The sequence below is a fragment of the Chlorocebus sabaeus genome, chromosome 25 (genome assembly GCF_047675955.1).
Source record: "Chlorocebus sabaeus isolate Y175 chromosome 25, mChlSab1.0.hap1, whole genome shotgun sequence".
NCBI lineage: Eukaryota > Metazoa > Chordata > Mammalia > Primates > Cercopithecidae > Chlorocebus > Chlorocebus sabaeus.
The window spans coordinates 16749554-16769719 of NC_132928.1; the positions used below are offsets into that span (position 1 = coordinate 16749554).

At 37.7% G+C, this 20166-nt stretch overlaps 1 protein-coding gene across 2 annotated transcripts in view; it reads left to right on the plus strand.

Annotated features, from left to right (window-relative positions):
* Nucleotides 1-20: 20 nt before the first annotated feature.
* NSL1 (NSL1 component of MIS12 kinetochore complex) overlaps nt 21-20166 on the plus strand; it is a 42771-nt gene continuing 22625 nt past the window's right edge. Inside the window, exons 1-5 of one of the 2 annotated variants that reach the window (XM_007988491.3) lie at nt 21-296; nt 4180-4258; nt 7858-7988; nt 9937-9995; nt 19172-19279. In XM_007988491.3, the coding sequence (XP_007986682.2) occupies nt 63-296; nt 4180-4258; nt 7858-7988; nt 9937-9995; nt 19172-19279 (611 nt within the window). In that variant the 5' untranslated portion in view covers nt 21-62. The remainder of the gene's footprint in view (nt 297-4179; nt 4259-7857; nt 7989-9936; nt 9996-19171; nt 19280-20166) is intronic. The other variant, XM_007988490.3, reaches the window with a different exon arrangement.

Sequence of the window (20166 nt, forward strand, 5' to 3'; positions counted from 1 at the left end):
TTACACCAGTGGAAACCCACTTTTCCGCTCCTAGAGTGCCCCGCCCCCCGTTCAGACGAAAAATGGCGGGGTCTTCTGAGTTGGTGGTCCTTGACCCCCCATGGGACAAGGAGCTAGCGACGGGGACAGAGGGTCAGGCCTTGGTCTCCGCCACTCCCCGAGAGGACTTTCGGGTGCGCTGCACCTCGAAGCGGGCTGTGACCGAAATGCTACAACTGTGCGGCCGCTTTGTGCAAAAGCTTGGGGACGCTCTGCCGGAGGAGATTCGGGAGCCCGCGCTGCGAGATGCGCAGTGGGTACGGGACCAGTTAGCCACTTCTTTACTTATCACCCCCTTACCCAACACCCAGGATCTTAGGATTCAGAAAGATCCCACGCCAGGCCTTGGCGGAATTAACGGTGCCCCAGACTACTATAGAACCAGTCAACGCGAGGGGAGAAAGAAATCTATGCTAATAGCAGCTGGGTCTTATTAATTACTTAGACCAGCGCTGTACAGTGAACAAGGCAAGCTAATCCTTATGTAGTTTTAAACTAAAAGTAAGAAATAGGTGAAATTAATGGATATAAAACATTTTGTTTAACCCAATAAATCCAAGACATTTTAACATGTAATAATATCAAATGAACGAGATATTTTACATTATTTTGTTCGTACTAAGCTTTGTCAAATCTGGTGTCTTGCATTTATGGCACGTCTTTTGAACTAGCTACATTTAAGTGCTCAGTAACTACAAAGTGGCTGGTGGCTCACCTGTTGGACAATGCAGCCCTAGACAATGAGGAATTCTGGAAAGGGTAATTCTGGAAGTCAGCCATTCACCCAACCAGGATTTGGTCTTTCCTTTTGCCTGATTGATTGATTGATTGAGACGGAGTCTCGCTCAGTCGCCCAGGCTGGATGTTGGCTCACTGCAAGCTCCACCTCCCGGGTTCACACCGGTCTCCAGCCTCAGCCTCCCGAGTAGCTGGGACTACAGGCTCCCACCACCACGCCCGGCTAATTTTTTGTATTTTTAGTAGAGACAGGGTTTCACTGTGTTAGCCAGCATGGTCTCGATCTCCTGACCTCGTGATCCGCCCGCCTCGGCCTCCCAAAGTGCTGGGATTACAGGCGTGAGCCACCTCGCCAGGCCTATTAACCTTTATTTTTAATGTTTGCGCTGTGGTCTTTCGTAACTCACAAATGTGTTGTATTATGAGCTTTTAATTTTTTTCCCCTACCTATAAGTAGATTGATGCCTGTTATAAGGAAGCACACAATCCCTTTCTTTCTTGTCTTCCCAAAAAACTACCACCTTCAGGGCTTTGCAAAAATATTTAAGAAAGGCTGGGGAAATGCGGTATAAGGGCAAATATGTGATCGTAGATAGTAAAGTTTTCAACCAACACAATTTTTTTAAACGTATTTTAGTCTTGTAAAGAAAATGTTTTCACTCTAAAACAGGCAAAAGGGGTCGGGCGGTGGCTCGCGCCTGTAATCCCAGGACTTTAGGAGGCCGAGGCGGGCGGATCCCAAAGTCAGGAGATCGAGACCATCCTGGCTAACATGGTGAAACCCCGTCTTTACTAAAAAAAAAAATAATAATAATACAAAAAATTAGCCGGTCATGGTGGCAAGCACCTGTAGTCCCAGCTACTCGGGAGGCTGAGGCAAGAGAATGGTGTGAACCCGGGAGGCGGAGCTTGCAGTGAGCCAGATCGTGCCACCGCACTCCACCCTGGGCAACATAGCAAGACTCCGTCTCAAAAAAAAAAAAAAGAAAGAAGGCTAAGTGGAAGAATGAAGAAACACTTAAAAAAAAAAAAAAAAGTTAAGTGGAAGAATGAAGAAACACTTCCTGGGTTGTGACTCTGTATGTAGTTTTGTATATAGTGACTCTTATGTCATTCTCTCCTTGCAAGCAAGGCAAGAATAGGGATATATCTCAGGACATCTTTTTTTGGGAGAAGACTTTTGTTGTATAATGATCTTAGAATTTGTCTGATTCTAGGAAGTGCTAAGGTATTTAAAACATTTAGGTATCTTACAGAAAAAGAGGAACTTGGCTTAACCTATTATATCCTATTTAGTGGGATGATAAAGTGAATTATAAGATTAAGTTTCCAGGGCTTAGACTACCACAGGAATTCACTTGTGTTTTATTTTAAATAAAGCAGAAGTTTTATGTTGTATCTCTGTTTAAAACTGCATATTAAGTAGCAGATTTTCTTTAAAAACAGTATTGGTAGCAGTCTGCAATGAATATTACAAAGACAATATGTTTTCTCAGCAATTCTTGAAAGTACTTCTAAAACATACATAGGCCGGGCATGGTGTCTTACACCTGTAATCCCAGCGCTTTTAAGGCTGAGGCGGGCGGATCACCTGAGGTCATGAGTTCGAGACCAGCCTGGCCAACATGGTGAAACCCTGTCTGTACTAAAAATACAAAAATTAGCCGGGTGTGATGGCGCTTGCCTGTAATCCCAGCTATTCCGGAGACTGAGGCAGGAGAATCGCTTGAACCTGGGAGACAGAGGTTGCAGTGAGCCAGGATTGTGCCATTGCACTCCAGCCTGCTTTGCTTGACAAGAGTGAAACTCCATCTCAAAAAAAAACAAAAAACAAAACCATAAAATAAGGAATTTACTTTATGAAATCTTTGAAATGTAGAATATGTACTTATAATTATCAGTCATTTGGTTTATGTTATTTTTAATTATACAAAGGGTACAAAATATATGCTCATAAAAAATTCAAACAATAGCATAAAGCAAAATTCTTCTTTGAATTCCCCTTCCCCAGCCCTCTTCCTTCTAGGACATAATGTACTATTTTGGAGAGTACCTGGGGAGAGAAAACTTTCTATACCCCCTTTCTGTGGCTTTACCTCTTTCTCTCTGTTTATGTTTGTTTGTCTCCATTAATAGTGTCGTGCTGATGAACTGTTATTGACCCGCCTTTTTTGAAACCAAACGTGTCTGACTATAACTTGTTAGTGTTATGTAGAGATTGTCTTCATTCTTTTTAGGTACTGTGTGGTATGAATATTGTCTATTTAACTTGTCTAATTTTGAATTTAGGTTTTTTCCCACAATTAAAAAAATTTCAAACAGTGCTGAAATGAACATTTCTAGCACATTCTCTTTGTGTTTTTATGAGAGTAGTCCTTTAGGATAGATTGCTAGAAGTGAAATTATTGGCTAATAGGAAATGTGTACTGCCAAATTCCTTTAATCCTTCATTATTTAAAAAAAATTTTGATGAAGGCCAATTTGTCTATTTTTTGTTTGTTTTTGTTTTTTGTTTTTTAGTTCTTTATCTTTTAATGTATTGTGAACATTTTCAACCTTATAAAAAATTAGTTTAGTACAGTGGACACCCATATATCCACCACCAAACTCAACAGTTGTCAAAAGTTTGTTACAGTTGCTTCTCCCTCTCCCAGGCTGGAGTGCAGTGGCAATCACAGCTCACCGTAACCTCAAACTTTTGAGCTCAAGTAATCCTCTAGCCTCAGCTTTTCAAGTAGCCAGGACTACAGGCATGTGCACCTGTGCCTGGCTAATTTTTAAATTTTTTGGTAGAGAAGGGTGTCTCACAGTGTTGCCTAGGCTGTTCTGGAACTGGCCTCAAGCAATTCTCTTGCCTTGGCCTCCCAAAGTGATGGGATTATAGGCGTGAGCCACTGCACCTGGCCTACATTTGCTATTTTAAAGCAAATCTTACATCTCATGTCATTTCATCCCTACATAAGTGTTAATCTCTCCAAAATATAGCCCTTTATAAAATATAAATTAATTTTATTTTTAAGCATGTATATTTTTCCTCTTGTTAACATCAACAGTCATTCAGCAGCATATGTAGTACTTACACTCCTGAGATTCAACTGAGCCTAAATTTGTTAGATTTTTTTTTTTCATTCTAGGAGTACTTTTTTTTGGTTTATAAGAATATTCCAAATTTTTGTATCAGATTTTCTCTTGGGTAGCATAATGGCTATGAGACCAAAAGTGCAGGTGGAATCAATGATTGAACTGGAATCTTCATTGAAAAGAGTATATATACTAATTAGCTATTCTGCTACTTTTCTTTATTTCCTCTGTCACAAATCTGGAAGTGTTATTTTGCCAAAACGTTTGAATTTAGTATTTAAAATTATTTTTAGTGACTTGACTACTGTGAATTTATTGCAGACTTTTGAATCAGCTGTGCAAGAGAATATCAGCATTAATGGACAAGCATGGCAGGAAGCTTCAGATAATTGTTTTATGGGTATGTGACTTTTTCCTTCTATTATTAATTTCTGGGTTATTTTTGTAGCTAATTTTGTTTTGAATGCTGTTTTTTAATCTCCATATTTAGTGTTATTTATTTTCAAGAGGTTCTTTACTAGGGGAATAATAAAGAACTGAGATTATCTTTCGGCCAATAATAAAGAACTGAGATTGCCATCTTCCAATAATTCGCCAAATGATGAGCACAAAGGGAAAGAGGAGAGGCACCCGATATATGTTCTCTAGGCCTTTTAGAAAACATGGAGTTGTTCCTTTGGCCACGTATATGGGAATCTATAAGAAAGGTGTTATCATAGACATCAAGGGAATGGGTACTGTTCAAAAAGGAATGCCCCACAAGTGTTACCATGGCGAAACTGGAAGAGTCTACAGTGTTCCCCAGCATGCTGTTGGCATTGTTGTAAACAAACAAGGGCAAGATTCTTGTCAAGAGAATTAATGTGCGTATTGAGCACATTAAGCACTCTAAGAGCTGATATAGCTTCCTGAAATGCGTGAAGGAAAATTATCAGAAAAAGAAAGAAGCCAAAGAGAAAGGTACCTGGGTTCAACTGAAGCGCCAGCCTGCTCCACCCAGAGAAGCACACTTTGTGAGAACCAATGGGAAGGAGCCTGAGCTGCTGGAACCTATTCCCTATGAATTCATGGCATAATAGGTGTTAAAAAAATAAAAGACCTCTGGGCTGGAAAATAAAAATAAAAAAAAGAACTGAGATTATGACTTCAGTAGTCTTCTTTGTCAGTAGTTTATTGGAAAGTACCGTAGAGCTATCTCCAGATGACAGAAGAGGCCCAGGGAATTTCTGTAATTATTTACAAAGCAAGTTGTATTTTTGTAAGTGATCTCTAAGTGAATAGTGAAATACCCTTGAAAGTGTGAAGTTAAATTATACAAGTACCATGTAAAGGATGTGCTTATATCTTTGTAGAAGGTTCCTTAAAAAGACAATTTTTTTTTTTTGAGATGAAGTCTCATTGTCATCCAGGCTGGAGTGCAATTTCACAGTCTTGGCTCACTGCAACCTCTGTCTCCCAGGTTAAAGTGATTCTTGTGCCTCAGCCTCCCAAGTTGCTGGGATTACAGGCATGCACCACCTTGCCTGGCTAACTTTTTGTATTTTTGGTAGAGGACAGGGTTTCATCATGCTGCCCAGGCTGGTCTTAAACTCCTAGCCTCAACCTCCTAAAGTGCTGGTATTACAGATGTGAGCCACTGCGCCTGATCTTTTTCTCAACTCTTGGCTTATAGTAGGCACCTATGAAATATATTAAATTAGTGAACAATTCTTTCCTGTTCAATTTTTCTTTTCTTTTTAGACAGAGTCTCACTCTTACCCAGGCTAGAGTGCAGTGGCGCGATCTCAGCTCACTGCAACCTCCACCTCCTAGGTTCAAGTGATTCTCATCCCTCAGCCTCCCAAGTAGCTGGAATCATAGGTGCTTGCCACCACGCTCAGCTCATTTTTGTATTTTTAACAGAGATAAGGTTTTACCATGTTGGCCAGGCTGGTCTCGAACTCACAACCTCAGGTGATCTGCCTGTCTTGGCCTCCCAAAGTGTCGGGATTACGGGTCTTCGCCTGGCTCCTGTTCAAATTTTGTTATGCATTTTAGTTGTAGCTTTATCATTGGGTGGTGCTAAGAAAGGATTTTCCTGGAGACTTTTTTTTTTTTGTACTAATTGTGAAATAGTACATTATTTTCTTCAGGCTAATTATTTAACTTTTTCAGTGGATAACTGAAAATTTAGGGAGAGCTGCTTATATAAATAATTATTCAAAGTAAGAAATAACTGTTATTTCTTGCCCTCAAAAGAAGGGTACTTTCACAATGTATACTACTGGGTGATGAGTGCACTAAAATCTGAGACTTCCCCACTGTACTATTCATTCATGTAACCAAATACCACTTGTACCCCAAAAGCTATTGAAAATCAATCCGTGTGTCTATCTAGGAAAGAAAAGAAGGAAAGGAAGGGAAGAAGGGAGGGAGAATGAATGGGAAGGAAAGGAAAAGAAAGAAGGAAGGAAGGAAAGAGAAAGAAAAAGGAAAAAAAGGGTACCCTCGAACTAATTTAGTGGGATTCTGTTAATATTTGTTACATGAATGAAAGACTATACCTGATATACTTGATTATCTTTATCTGATATGTATATACCAAAACATATCAGCAGTTTCTCAAAATGTTTCAAAAAATTATGTTTCAGATGTTAGATTTCTTCCTACTAAAGCTTGTGATCAATAAAATAAATAAGTCCATTTCTAGCATAGACTTTGACACAAAAGGGCAATATGAGGACCATTTAACCTGAAAACTTAGCTCTTTAGTATTTGTAATTACTTAATATTTTTACTGTTTAAAATGATTTTCAAAATAAAGTTAGATGGCTCACCTACATTCCTTTCTTCTAGGGTGCTTCGTTTCTGGGCCCCATCTCAGACTTACTGAATCAAAATTCTGTACTGCTGAAAACCAAACGCTGCATGTTCTCACTCATAGGTGGGAATTGAACAATGAGAACACTTGGACACAGGGTGGGGAACATCACACACGGGGGCCTGTCGTGGGGTGGGAGGAGTGTGGAGGGATAGCACTAGAAGAGATACCTAATGTAAATGACGAGTTAATGGGAACAGCACACCAACATGGCACATGTATACATATGTAACAAACCTGCACGTTGTGCACATGTACCCTAGAACTTAAAGTATATAGAAAAAAAAGAAATCTGTACTCCTAACATACTCGTTAGGTGTTTCTTCTAACGTTTGAGAATCACTGTTTTAAAACATGAAAAAGCATATAAGAAAGTAGAGTTAGCTAAATGAAAGAAACTCTAAACTCACTGTATCTTTCAGTTTTTCCTACCATCAATCCAGTTGAGTCCTATTTCAGATCTAGTTACTCCACTCACTGCTACTGTCATAGCTTTGGTTCAGTACATGATAGGTCAAAACTCCTTAGCATCCCTGATATTAAATACCCTTTACAGCCTGGTTCTTATATATTTTATCATCCATTTTTCCTTTCCTTTATTCTGTAGACATTTAGAACTTTTCTCAGGTCTCCAAAGATTAGGATCTTGCAAATACTGTTTCCACTGCCTAAAATGCTTCTCTTTATTCCTTTTTTCCCCCTACCACTTTTTATCCATTGGACTTACACTTCCATTTCAAGCTCAAATGTTACTTCTTTAAAGTCTTACCTTTCCCAGTCAGTTTTCCATTGTTCTGTGTCCTGATGGCATTTTGTTCATACCTCTATTGCATTTATCAGTTTGCTTTGCAATGACCTGTTTCTTTCAGCAAACTGTGAACTCTTAGAGAGTAGGAATCATGTTGTGCTCATCTTTGTATTTCTCTTGTTTAGGCCTAGCTTCTTATAGATGTTCAATAATTGATTGTTCAATGCTTAAATAAATTAATCACCGAAGTGGGGGCATTCATTAACTTGCCATATTTGTTTTCCTTTATTATTTTGTGTTTTCTAAATTTAGTTTATAGCACATTTCCATACAGAATATAAGCCATGAGTTTTAGGGAACTTTTTATATATATATTTTTTTTCTTAAATAGATTCTGACATCAAAGTACTTGAAGATCAGTTTGATGAAATCATAGTAGATATAGCCACAAAACGTAAGCAGTATCCCAGAAAGATCCTGGAATGTGTCATCAAAACCATAAAAGCAAAACAAGAAATTCTGGTAAGATGATATACCTTTAAAATGTTATCGTATATTTTACCACAATAAAAACATTAAAATATAAGGCTCTACATGGAGATAAGTGACATTTTGTTGTCTTTTTCTTTCCTGCTTCAATTAGTATTGTTTGTCTCTTATAAGACTTTCCTCTTCTAAATTGTACTATGATATAGTATAGTCATACTATACTGTGTTTTGAACACACTGGTTCAAAACTGAAAAAAATGAAAGTTATAGTGAGTGGTTAAAATTGAAATTGGCGATGGAAGACTGACAATGACTTTATGATTCTGAGACCAGGATGGAAAAAGAAGCTTTTCTTTCAACACTTTTCTTTGTTTGTCGTTTGTTTTTGGCATATATTTATATGTTTGTATATTTTGGAAGGCCCTTTAGTTAAATTGATGATGAGATTGTTTTAGTACCTGTTCATAACACTGAAATTTGCTTTATGAATTGGGCGTAATTTGTTTTGCTGCAAAAATCATAACCATCTGGGTCACAAGACCAGGAATTCAGCTCCTTCGGCGTGAGCTTTTTAGACAAGCAGAGTCATAGACTTCCTTCTTATAATTACTATAGATACCAGTGATCAACCATATCACATCCTCATCTTTTCAGATTTGTTAGGAAATCTGATAAAATAATCAGTAGGAAATAGGAAATCCACATGAAAATTGGACCCAAATCTTCCCTTGGTAGGGAGGGGAGGTTTGCTGGGAATAGCATTGTCCCTCCAGTGAGGTACATGTTGTGTTTAGATTATGCTATACTATTGCCTTTAGTTTTTGAAATTAGTACATAAACATTCACATATAAATCTTCTAGTTGCCTCGGTTTCAGGATTGTTTCAGGGCGTTATATGCCCGGTTTAATATTGTATCTAAAACATATTATTCTGTGAAAAACAGTATTCATGAGCAGAATTTTTAACTTTTTTTTATAGCAGTTCTCAAATACCCCATTCCATCACTTCCCCCACCCCTCCCACTTGGAAGTTTTTTTCAGGAAAAACATTCAAAGTGTATTTTTCAGTGTCTCACTTGTTACTGCCCCACTGCCCCCAAGCCCCCAAAGCTAGTCATCAATATTGCAGAAAAGAAAGATGGTTGGCCTAGGTGAGGTACTGCTATGGTAGTTTAAAAAGTAGTGCAAAATGGATGAGGTGAGGATACCAAAGACCTTTTTAAAATTTTTTCCTGCCCTGCCATGCCCTGTGTCTTTCCTCCCTTCTTCCCTCCTTGTTGCCCATACTGGTCTCAGACTCCTGAGCTCAAGACATTCTCCTGCGTGGGCCTCCCAAAGTGCTGTGATTACAAGTGTGAGTCACCACAGCTGGCAGAAGACCTTTTTTTTCTTCTTGTTTTCTTTCTTTTAACCTTTTTGGCTTCTGCTGGCTTTGGACAAGAATAAGAAAGAGCACTTTCCTCTTTCTTTTTGCCTGAATTGTAGATTCTGTGCCAGTAATTCTGCTACTATAATTTCAGTGTGTCACAGGATATATAGGCTTAGTGTGGTAGTAATGTAGCCTCGCCACCTTTTAGAACCAAGGTTTCATGGAAATATGCATTTTGAGTTCCAAACGCTTGTCCTGAATGAACTTTTGAAACACAGTCAGTTCACAACTGGAGACTACCCTGTACTTTAAACATAACATTCAGTCTCTGTGCTTTTAATTTGCTTGATTGCTTCTTCTGATACTTTTTTATGGTGCCACTTCTCAGTGTATGCAGTAGGTGGCAGTACTGTAAAAGACATAATTCAGACTTAGTTTGACTGGTTTTCCTTCTCTCCTTCTCTCCTTCTCTTCCCTGCAGACAGTAGGATTTAATTTTTTTCCTCAAAAGAATGATACTATTTATTCTAGTATATTTGCCATATTAGCTGAAAGAGATGTTTATATGAAGCATTAAGTGATTAAATCTGTTTTAATTTATGTTATGTTTAGAAGCAGTACCACCCTGTTGTACATCCACTGGACCTAAAATATGACACTGATCCAGGTGAGTCGGTATCCATTTGTGGTAAAAATGAAGCATCTGCTTATAATTTTTATGGGTTTCTGATATTCTTCTAAAAGGATCAACATCAAGGATATTCTCCCTTTGATGCTTTAACTTCCTACAAGTTATTGATGTTTAGCATTTCAACTAGAATTAAGAGGACTAGCTTTATACCCGTTGACTCAGAATTCCAGGGGTGTTATGCCGGAATGTGAGCTTTTATAAAGTTCTCACCTGATGCAGACTATTATAACACATACCCATCTCTAGCTTCTAATATCCTCCTATCTCTGTAATTGTACTTTCCAATCTTTGCATTACAGCCAAAGCTATACTATTAAGGCATTCTCTCATAGTGTCACACCTGGTGCAGTCACCATCATTGGTTTCTCGTTATTTCTAAAATCAAATAAAAATATATTGAATTTAAGAAGAGATAAGTATACTCATTATGCCTTTGAACTCAGTTTTGTTTCCATTTAGATGTATCCCATACAACAGGGAGAAAGAAACTTGACACAAACAAATTTATGTAAATCCAGCAATAGAACTAGCATTGCTAAAAATGTAGATTATGTATATTTTCAAATGACTGTGTTCTCACATTTAAAAATTTATTACAGTTTTTCTAAAAGTCCTTTTGGAATTTCCCTTTGGCACTCAAAAATGCCATTTCTGAACTGTTAGGATAAAACAGTTAAATCCCCGATTTATTTATATGGGATATTTATACTTAAAGCTTTGAGTACTTTGTTGAATTCTGAATTACTCTTTAATATGTTCCTCCACCTTTCCCAAATATCTTAAGCTAATGGGATAAACTGAGGTGGGGGAAGTATAAGTATAAAGCTATTCTTGAGTTGATTAAAATCACATCACTTACTGTGTTTGACATTAAAAATTGACCTAGGACCTAACACTTATCAATTTCCATGGTTCACTAAAAAGGGGTAGTTGCCAATATGCAGTGGTTGACATATACTTGTTTTGGTTTTGAATAACATAAAAACAGTAATTGAAACTTGTGGTATTATGATATACTCAAATATTACTTTTTAGATACAGTTAATTTCCCTCTAAAGAAACTTGGTTACCTTTTTATCCTAGGGAAAACACACTTAGTTAAATTATCCTTTGAAATGTGATTTTACTTTCACCGTTCTGATTATGTAGTACTAGTGGAAGAATCTTCTGTATCATATGATTCAGACTTCAAAAGTAAGCAAAATAATTAGAATCTATCTTTTGGATAGATTTTGAGTTTTTTCATTACGTATTTTCATAATGTTAACAAACTTAGAATAGCATCAGTTCCTTAAGGACAACAAAATTAGCTTACAGTTATTAACTTTATATCTTTGGCCAAGTCACCTGACTTCTTCAAGCATCAGTTTCATTATTAGTAAAATGACGAATTATAGATTTGCCGTCTGATGCTTTTGGCGTGAATTCCAGCTCTGCACTAAATATTACAGAATGTCCTGCCTACTTATCAAGGTTGTAGTATAACCAAACCGCATAAGGGACTGTATAAACTATATAACCAAAACAATACATAACTAGTAGTTTATAAGGATATACTGTGTAATAATAACGCTATTATAAATTGCATCCCATTTATAATAGTATACTGTGGGGAAAAGAGAGATCAGACTGTTACTGTGTCTATATAGAAAGAAGTAGACATAAGTGACTCCATTTTGTTCTGTATTTGAGATGCTGTTAATCTGTGACCCTACCCCCAACCCTGTCCTTGCAAGAGACATGTGCTGTGGTGACTCAAGGTTTAACGGATTTTGGGCTGTGCAGAATGTGCTTTGTTAAACAAGTGCCTGAAGGCAGCTTGCTGGTTAAAAGTCATAACCATTCTCTTAATTTCAAGTACCCAGGACACATACACTGCGGAAGGTCGCAGGGACCTCTGCCTAGGAAAGCTAGGTATTGTCCAAGGTTTCTCCCCATGTGATAGTCTGAAATATGGCCTCGTGGGAAGGGAAAGACCTAATCGTCCCCCAGCCTGACACACATGAAGGGTCTATGCTGAGGAGGATTAATATAAGAGGAAAGAAGGCCTCTTGGCAGTTGAGATAGAGAAAAGCATCTGTCTCCTGCCTGTCCCTGGGCAATGGAACATCTCGGTGTAAAACCCGATTGTCTGTTCTATTTACTGAGGAGAAAACCGCCTTAGGGCTGAAGGTGGGATGTGCTAGCGGCAATGCTGCTCTTTATGCACTAAAAAGGTTTATGGAGATGTTTGCATATGCATATCAAGGCACAGCACTTTTCCTTAAACTTATTCATGTCACAGAGATCTTTATTCATATGTCTTACTGCTGACCTTCTCCCTACGATGATCCTATTATCCCGCCACTTCTCTTTTTCTAAGATGGTAAAGATAATGATCAATAAATACTGAGGGAACTCAGAGACCGGTCCTCTGTATGCTGAGCGCCGGTCCCCTGGGCCCACTTTTTCTTTCTCTATACTTTGTCTCTGTGTCTCATTTCTTTTCTCAAGTCTCTTGTTCCACCTAACGAGAAATGCGCACAGGTGTGGAGGGGCAGGCCACCCCTTCAGTATACATTATAGTATTGTATACCTTATAATCTACCAAACTGGTAGAATCATATGAAACTGATTAAAATGGCTTAGTAAGAAAGTGGAAAGCATAAATTTCTATGGGCCTTAAAAGTCTGAATCAGCAGCATAGGAAAACTTTTGTGGGAACTTCTTGAAAGTTTTTTTTCCTTTATTATGATATTAAGTGATACAAAATTTCTTTGAAAACTGACACTCTTAAAGAGGGTTGTCAGTTTTTCAAAACTAGGCAGTATGTGTAACATTGACTCAATTTAGTTACATTATGAACTTTGAGGAATACAAAGATAAAGCAGACAGATTCTCCCCATAAAGAGCTTATGTCTGAGTAGGAGAAATAAAAGATGAACATAAAACAGGATTCTTTCATGCTCCCTAACTGGTTCCTTTCCCAGCTTTCCCTGTGGAGTAAGTGGCATCTATACCTACATGTTGCTTTAGCTGAAGTTAACCTTGATTCCTCCTTCTGTCAAGCTCCTCATACCCAGTCCATCAATAAGCCTCATAAATTGTTCTTCATATAATCTCACATTCATTGTTTTCTCTTCATCTTGCTATTGCCATCTCTATTCTAGGTTACCATCACTCTAGCCAGGATTTCTACAATTGCTCTCTTAGAAGGTCTTCTTGTTTCACTCTTGCTCTCTTCCATTTCATTCTGCATACATAGGGCAGAGTGATTTATTTTATTCTTTGAAATATTTCAAACATATAGAAAATAAAGAATGCAGCATAATGAACATCGCTGTTCCCACCACCCATATTTAAGTGTTAATCACATTTTGTCATACTTGTTTCAGACCTTTTTAGAAACTAAAATGTTCACATATAGTTGAAACTTTCTTTGTGTCTTCCACTATTCCATTCCATTCCCTCTTACCTCAGAAGTATAACTAGAATCCTCAAGCTGGGTAAATCCTTGCTATTCATGTTTTTATACTTAATTTATAGATACATATCCATAAACAATGTATGGGACCTAAGTTTTTATATAAATTGTATCATACTGATCATACCATTCTGCAACTTTTTTCTCCATCAACATTGTGTACACACAGAGCTCTCTTTTCATTTAGCTATTGTATATAGTATTCCAGTTTATGAATATGCCACTGTCCATTCCTCTACAGGAGGACTAACTTAGATTGTTCGTTTTTTTCTTGACATCTTGTTCTAGGTTCCATTTTTTGTTTGAGACAGGCTGAAGCCACCCAGGCTGAAGTGCAGTGGTATGATCATGGCTCATTGCCACCTCAATCTCTTGGGCTCAAGTGATCTTCCAGCCTCAACCTCCTGAGTAGCTGGGACTTCAGGCATGTGTCACCATGCCTGGCTAGTTTAAAAAAATTTTTTGTAGCTATGGGGTCCCACTGTGTTACCCAGGCTGGTCTGGAACTCCTGGGCTCAAGTTTTTCTCCTGCCTTGGCCTCCCAAAGTGCTAGGATTACAGGCATGAGCTACTGCACCAGCCTAGGTTTTTGTGTGTGTGTGTGTGTGTGTGTGTGTGTGTGTGTGTTTGTTTTTTTTAATTAGTCTTTTCAGAGAGTCAGCTTTTAGTTTTGTTGCCTTTCTCTAATTTTTTTGTTTGTTTGTTTTCTGGTTCCTTGATTTCTGATCTTTAGTATGATCCTCCTGTTTTTGTGGGGTTCCTGTTATTTTTAGTTTATTGAATTGAGCACTTAATTCATTTTTTGTCTTATTTTTTAATAAATTCATTTAAGGCTACACATTTATCTCTAAGTCCTGATTTAGCTACATACCACAAGCATTGACTTGTAGACCTTTCATAGTTCAGCTCTATTTTTTAGTTTCCAAATACTGTATCAAAGTTTTTGTTGTTGTTGGTTTTCGTTTTCTTTCTTTGTTTTCTTTTCTTTTCTTTTTTTTTTTTTTTTTTTACCATTTTCCTTTTATTGCCTTCCATTGTGTTGATTGAATTTTCTTTTTCCTTTTATTTTTCTCTTTCTCAGTTTGGAAACTATATACTATGTTTCTATTCCATTTGTGTTTCCTGTAAATTTTATTTTATTTTATTTTAATTTTATTTTATTGAGATGGAGTCTTGCTGTCACCCAGGCTGTAGTATAGTGGTGCAATTATAGCTTCACTGCAGTCTTGACCTCCCAGGCTCAAGCAATCCTCCTACCTCAGCCTCAAGTAGCTGGGACTATAGGTGCAGGCCACCATGCCCAGCTAATTTTTTTTTTTTTTGAGACAGAGTTTCTCTCTGGTTACTCAGGCTGGAGTGCAATGGCGTGATCTCACCTCACTGCACCCTCCACCTCCTGGGTTCAAGCGATTCTCCTGCCTCAGGCTCCCAAGTAACTGGGATTATAGGCATGTGCCATCACGCCTAGCTAATTTTGTGTTTTAAGTAGAGACAGGGTTTCACCTTGTTCATCAGGCTGGTCTTGAACTCCTGACCTCAGATGATCCACCTGCCTCAGTCTCCCAAAGTGCTGCAATTACAGACAGGAGCCACTGTGCCCGGCCTAAGAAATATTTTAATTTTCTTCATAGTTTCTTTATTGATACAGTTGTTCAGGAGCATGTTGTTTAATTTCCATGTACTTGTATAATTTCCAAAATTCTTTTTGTTATTGATTTGTATTTTTTTTCCATTGTGGTCTGAGAATATACTTGATAAGATTTTGAATTTTTTTTTTTTTTTTTTTTTTTTTTTTTTTAAGGCAGTCTCATTCTGTCGCCCAGGCTGAAGTGCAGTGGCATGTGTGATCTTGGTTCACTTCTGCCTCCTCCCCCTGGGTTCAAGCAGTTGTCATGTGTCAGCCTCCCAAGTAGTAGCTGGGATTACAGGTGTGCACCACCACACCCAACTAATTTTTGTATTTTTAGTAGAGACGGGGTCTTATTATGTTGGCCAGGCTGGTCTTGAACTCCTGGCCTCAAGTGATCTGCCCACCTCGGCCTCACAATGTGCTGGGATTACAGGTGTGAGCCACCATGCTCAGCCTGATTTTGAATTTTTAAAATGTATTGAGACTTGTTTTGTGGTCTAACATACCTATCCCTGTATGTCAGAATGTTTCATGTGCTGATGAAAGAATGTATATTCTGTAGCAGTTGTGTGAAACGTTCTGTCCATGTCAGATAGGTCCATTTGGTCTAAAGTGCAGTTTAAATTCAATGTTTTTTTGTTGTATTTCTGTCTAGATAATCTGTTTTATGTTGAGAGTGGGCTGTTGAAATCCTCAACTACTATTGTGTTGATGTCTCTCTCTTTAGATTGATAATATTTGCTTTAATCTGCATGCTCTAGTGTTGGGTCTATATATATTTAGAATTATTATATCCTCTTTCTGAATTGATCCCTTTATCGTTATGTAATGATCTCCTTTGTCCTTTTTTACTATTCTTGACTTAAAATCTCTTTGATCTGATACAAGTATAGCTACTCCCGCTCACTTTTGGTTTCCATTTGTGTGGAATATCTTTTTCCGTTCTTTCACTTTTAGTCTGTATGTGTTTTTATAAGTGAAGTGAGGTTCTTGTAGGCAGCATATAGTTGGGCCATGCTTTTTTATCCATTAAGCTATTATTCATCTTTTAAGTGGATAATCTATTTACACTCAGGTTATTATTGATATGTGAGGGCTTATTCCTGTCATTTTATTAGTTGAGTTCTGGTTGTTTTATATATCCTTTGTTCCTTTCTCTCATTGTTTATCATTGTGGTTTAGTGGTTTTCTATAGTGGTAACATTTGAGTTTTTTTCTCTTTCTCATTTGTATGTCTGTTCTTCCAGTGAGTTTTATAATTTTATGTGTTTTCACATGATGGTAGATACTGTCTTTTTGCTTCCAGATGTAGAACTTCCTTAAGCATTTTTTGGAGGGCTGGTCTAGTGATATTGAATTCCTTACTTGTCTGAGAAAGACTTTATTTCTCTTTCATTTTTGGAGGATAGCTTTTCTGGGAATAATATTCTTGGCTGACAGATTTTTTTCTTTCAACACTTTAAATATATCATTGTATTCTTTCCTGGCCTCTAATGATGCTGCTGAGAGATACACTGTTAGTCTGAAGGAAGCTTCCCTTCTATGTGACTTTAAATCTTTCTCCTGTTTTCAGAATATCTTTCTTTGCCTTTTGATAGTTTGAGTATGATGTGCCTTGGTGAAGACCTTTTGGGATTCAATCTATTTGCAGAATTTTGAGCTTCCTGTATCTGTATATGTATATCTCTTGCAAGATTTGAGAAGTTTTCAGCTACTATTTTGTTAAATAGATTTTCTTTTCCTTTACCCATCCCTTCTCCCTCTACAATACCCAGAATTCAAATATTTGGCCAGTTTATGCTGTCCCAAATGTCAGTTAGGCTTTCTTCATTTTTTTTTTTAATTCCTCCTCCATTTTATTGCCATTGTTTGTTTGTTTTGAGACAGGGTCTCACTCTGTCACCCAGGCTAGAGTGCAGTGGAGTGATCATAACTCACTGCAGCCTCAAACTCCTGGGAGGCTCAATGGATCCTCCTGCCTTAGTCTCTTGAGTACTGAAGTTCTGAAATTATTTATTCTGCTTGATCTAGTCTATATTTTTAAAATTTTATTTCAATAGTGTTTGGGTCACAGGTGGTTTTTGGTTACATGGATAAGTTATTTAGTGGTGATTTCTGAGATTTTAGTGCAGTCCTCACCCAAGCAGTGTACTCTGTACCCACAATGTAGTCTTTTATTCCCTCAACCCTGCAACCTTCCCCCAAAGAGTCCCTGAAGTCTTTATCTCATTCTTATGCCTTTGCATCCTCATAGCTTAGCTGCCACTTATACATGAGAATATACAATGCTTGGTTTTCTGTTCCTAGGTTACTTCACTTAGAATGATGGACTCCAACTCCATCCAGGTTGCTGTGAATGCTATTATTTTGTTCCTTTTTATGACTGAGTAGGATTCACATTTTCTTTATCCACTAGTTGGTTGATGGGCATTTGGGCTGGTTCCATATTTTTGCAATTGCAAATTGTGCTGTTACAAACGTGTGTGCATGTCTCTTTTTCATATAATGACTTATTTTCCTTTGGGTAGATATCCAGTAGTGGCATTGCTGGATCAAATGGTAGTCTCGCTTTTAGTTTTTTAAGGAATCTCCATATTGTTTTCAATAGTGGTTGTACTAATTTACATTCCCACCAGCATTGTGAAAGTGTTCTCGTTTCAACACAGCCATGCTAACATCTATTGTTTTTTGACTTTTTAATTATGGCCATTCTTGCAGGAGTAAAGTGGTATCTCATTGTGGTTTTAATTTGCATTTCTCTGATGATCAGTGATGTGTTGAACATTTTTTTCATATGTTTGTTAGCTGTTTGTATATCTTATTTGAGAATTGTCTATCCATGTCCTTTGCCCACTTTTCAATGGGATTATTTGTTTTTTTCTTGCTGATTTGTTTGAGTTTCTTATAGATTCTGGATATTAGTCCTTTGTCAGATACATAATTTGTGAATATTTTCTCCCACTCTGTGGATTTTCTATTTACTCTACTGATGATTTCTTTTGTTCTACAGAAGCTTTTTAGTTTAATTAGGTTCCATTTATTTATTTTTGTCTTTGTTGCATTTGCTTGTCATGAATTCTTTGCCTAACCCAATGTTTAGAAGAGTTTTTCTAATGTTATCTTTTAGAATTTTTATGGTTTCAGTTCTTAGATTTAAGTCTTTGATCAATCTTGAGTCAATTTTTGTATAAGGTGAGAGATGAGGATCCAGGTTCATTCTTCTACATGTGGCTTGCCAGTTATCCCAGCACCATTTATTGAATAGGGTGTCCTTTCCCCACTTTATGTTTTTGTTTGCTTTGTCAAAGATCAGTCGACTGTAAGTATTTGGCTTTATTTCTGAGTTCTCTATTCTGTTCCATTGATCTGTGTGCCTATTTTTATACGAGTACCATGTTGTTTTGGTGACTATGGCCTAATAGTACAGTTTGAAGTCAGGTAATGCCTCCAGATTTGTTCTTTTGCCTTAGTCTTGCTTTGGCTATGTGGGCTCTTTTTTGGTTTCATATGAATTTTAAGATTGTTTTTTCCAGTTCTGTGAAGAATTATGATGGTATCTTGATGGGAATTGCATTGAATTTGTAGATTGCTTTTGGCAGTATGGTCATTTTCACAATATTAATTCTACCCATCCATGAACATGGGATATGTTTTCCATTTGTTTGTGTCATCAGTGATTTCTTTCAGCAGTGTTTTGTAGTTTTCCTTGTAGAGGTCCTTCACCTCCTTGGTTAAGTATATTCCTAAGTTTTTGTTTGTTTGTGTATTTGTTTTTGCAGCTGTTGTAAAAAGGGTTGAGTTTTTTATTTTGATTTGATTCTCAGCTTGGTCATTGTTGGTGTGTAGCAGTGCTACTGATTTGTGCACACTGATTTTGTACTTTGATACTTTACCAAATTTATTTATCAGATCTAGGAGCTTTTTGGATGAGTCTTCAGGGTTTTCTAAGGTATATGATCATATCACCAGCAAACGGTGACAGTTTGGCTTCCGGATTCTCTTCATTTCTTTCTTTTGTCTGATTGCTCTGGCTAAGTACTATGTTGAATAGAAGTAGTGAAAGTTGGCATCTTTGTCTTGTTCCGGTTCTCAATGGGAATGATTTCAACTTTTCCCCATTCAACATGATGTTGGCTGTGGGTTTGTCATATATGGTTTTTATTACTTTGAGGTAAGTCTCTTCTATGCCTATTTTGTTGAGGGTTTTTTTTTTTTGTTTTTTTTTTTTTTTTTTTTTTTGTGAGATGGAGTCTCACTCTGTCACCCAGGCTGGAGTGCAGTGGTGCAATCTCGGCTCACTCAAAGCTCTGCTTCCTGGGTTCACGCCATTCTGCTGCCTCAGCCTCCCTAGTAGTTGGTACTACAGGCACCCGCCACCACGCCCAGCTAATTTTTTGTATTTTTAGTAGAGACAGGGTTTCACCATGTTGGCCAGGATGGTCTCAATCTCCTTACCTTGTGATCCGCCTGCCTCGGCCTCCCAAAGTGCTGGGATTACAGGCATGAACCACCACGCCGAGGGTTTTTATCATAAAGAGATGCTGTTTTTTGTGTGTTTTTTTTTGTTTTTTAAGACAGAATCTCACTCTCTTTCCCAGACTGAAGTGCAGTGATGTGATCTTGGCTCACTGCAGCCTCCACTTTCCAGGTTCAAGTGATTCTCCTGCCTCAGCCTCGTGAGTAGCTGGGATTGCAGGCGTGCTAATTTTTGTATTTTTAGTGGAGACGGGATTTTACCATATTGACCAGGCTGGTCTCAAATTCTTGACCTCAGGTGGTCCTCCTGTCTCACCCTCCCAAAGTGCTGGGATTACAGGCATGAACCACTCTGCCCAGCAGAGACACTGGATTTTATCATATGCTTTTTCCATCTCTGTTGAGATGATCATATGGTTTTTGTTTTTAATTCTGTTTATGTTATGTAGCATATTTATTGACTTGCATATGTTAAACCATCGCTGCATCCCTAGTTTGAAACCACTTGATCATGATGTATTATCTTTTTGACATGCTGTTGGATTTGGTTAGCTAGAACTTTGTTGAGGATTTTTGCATCTA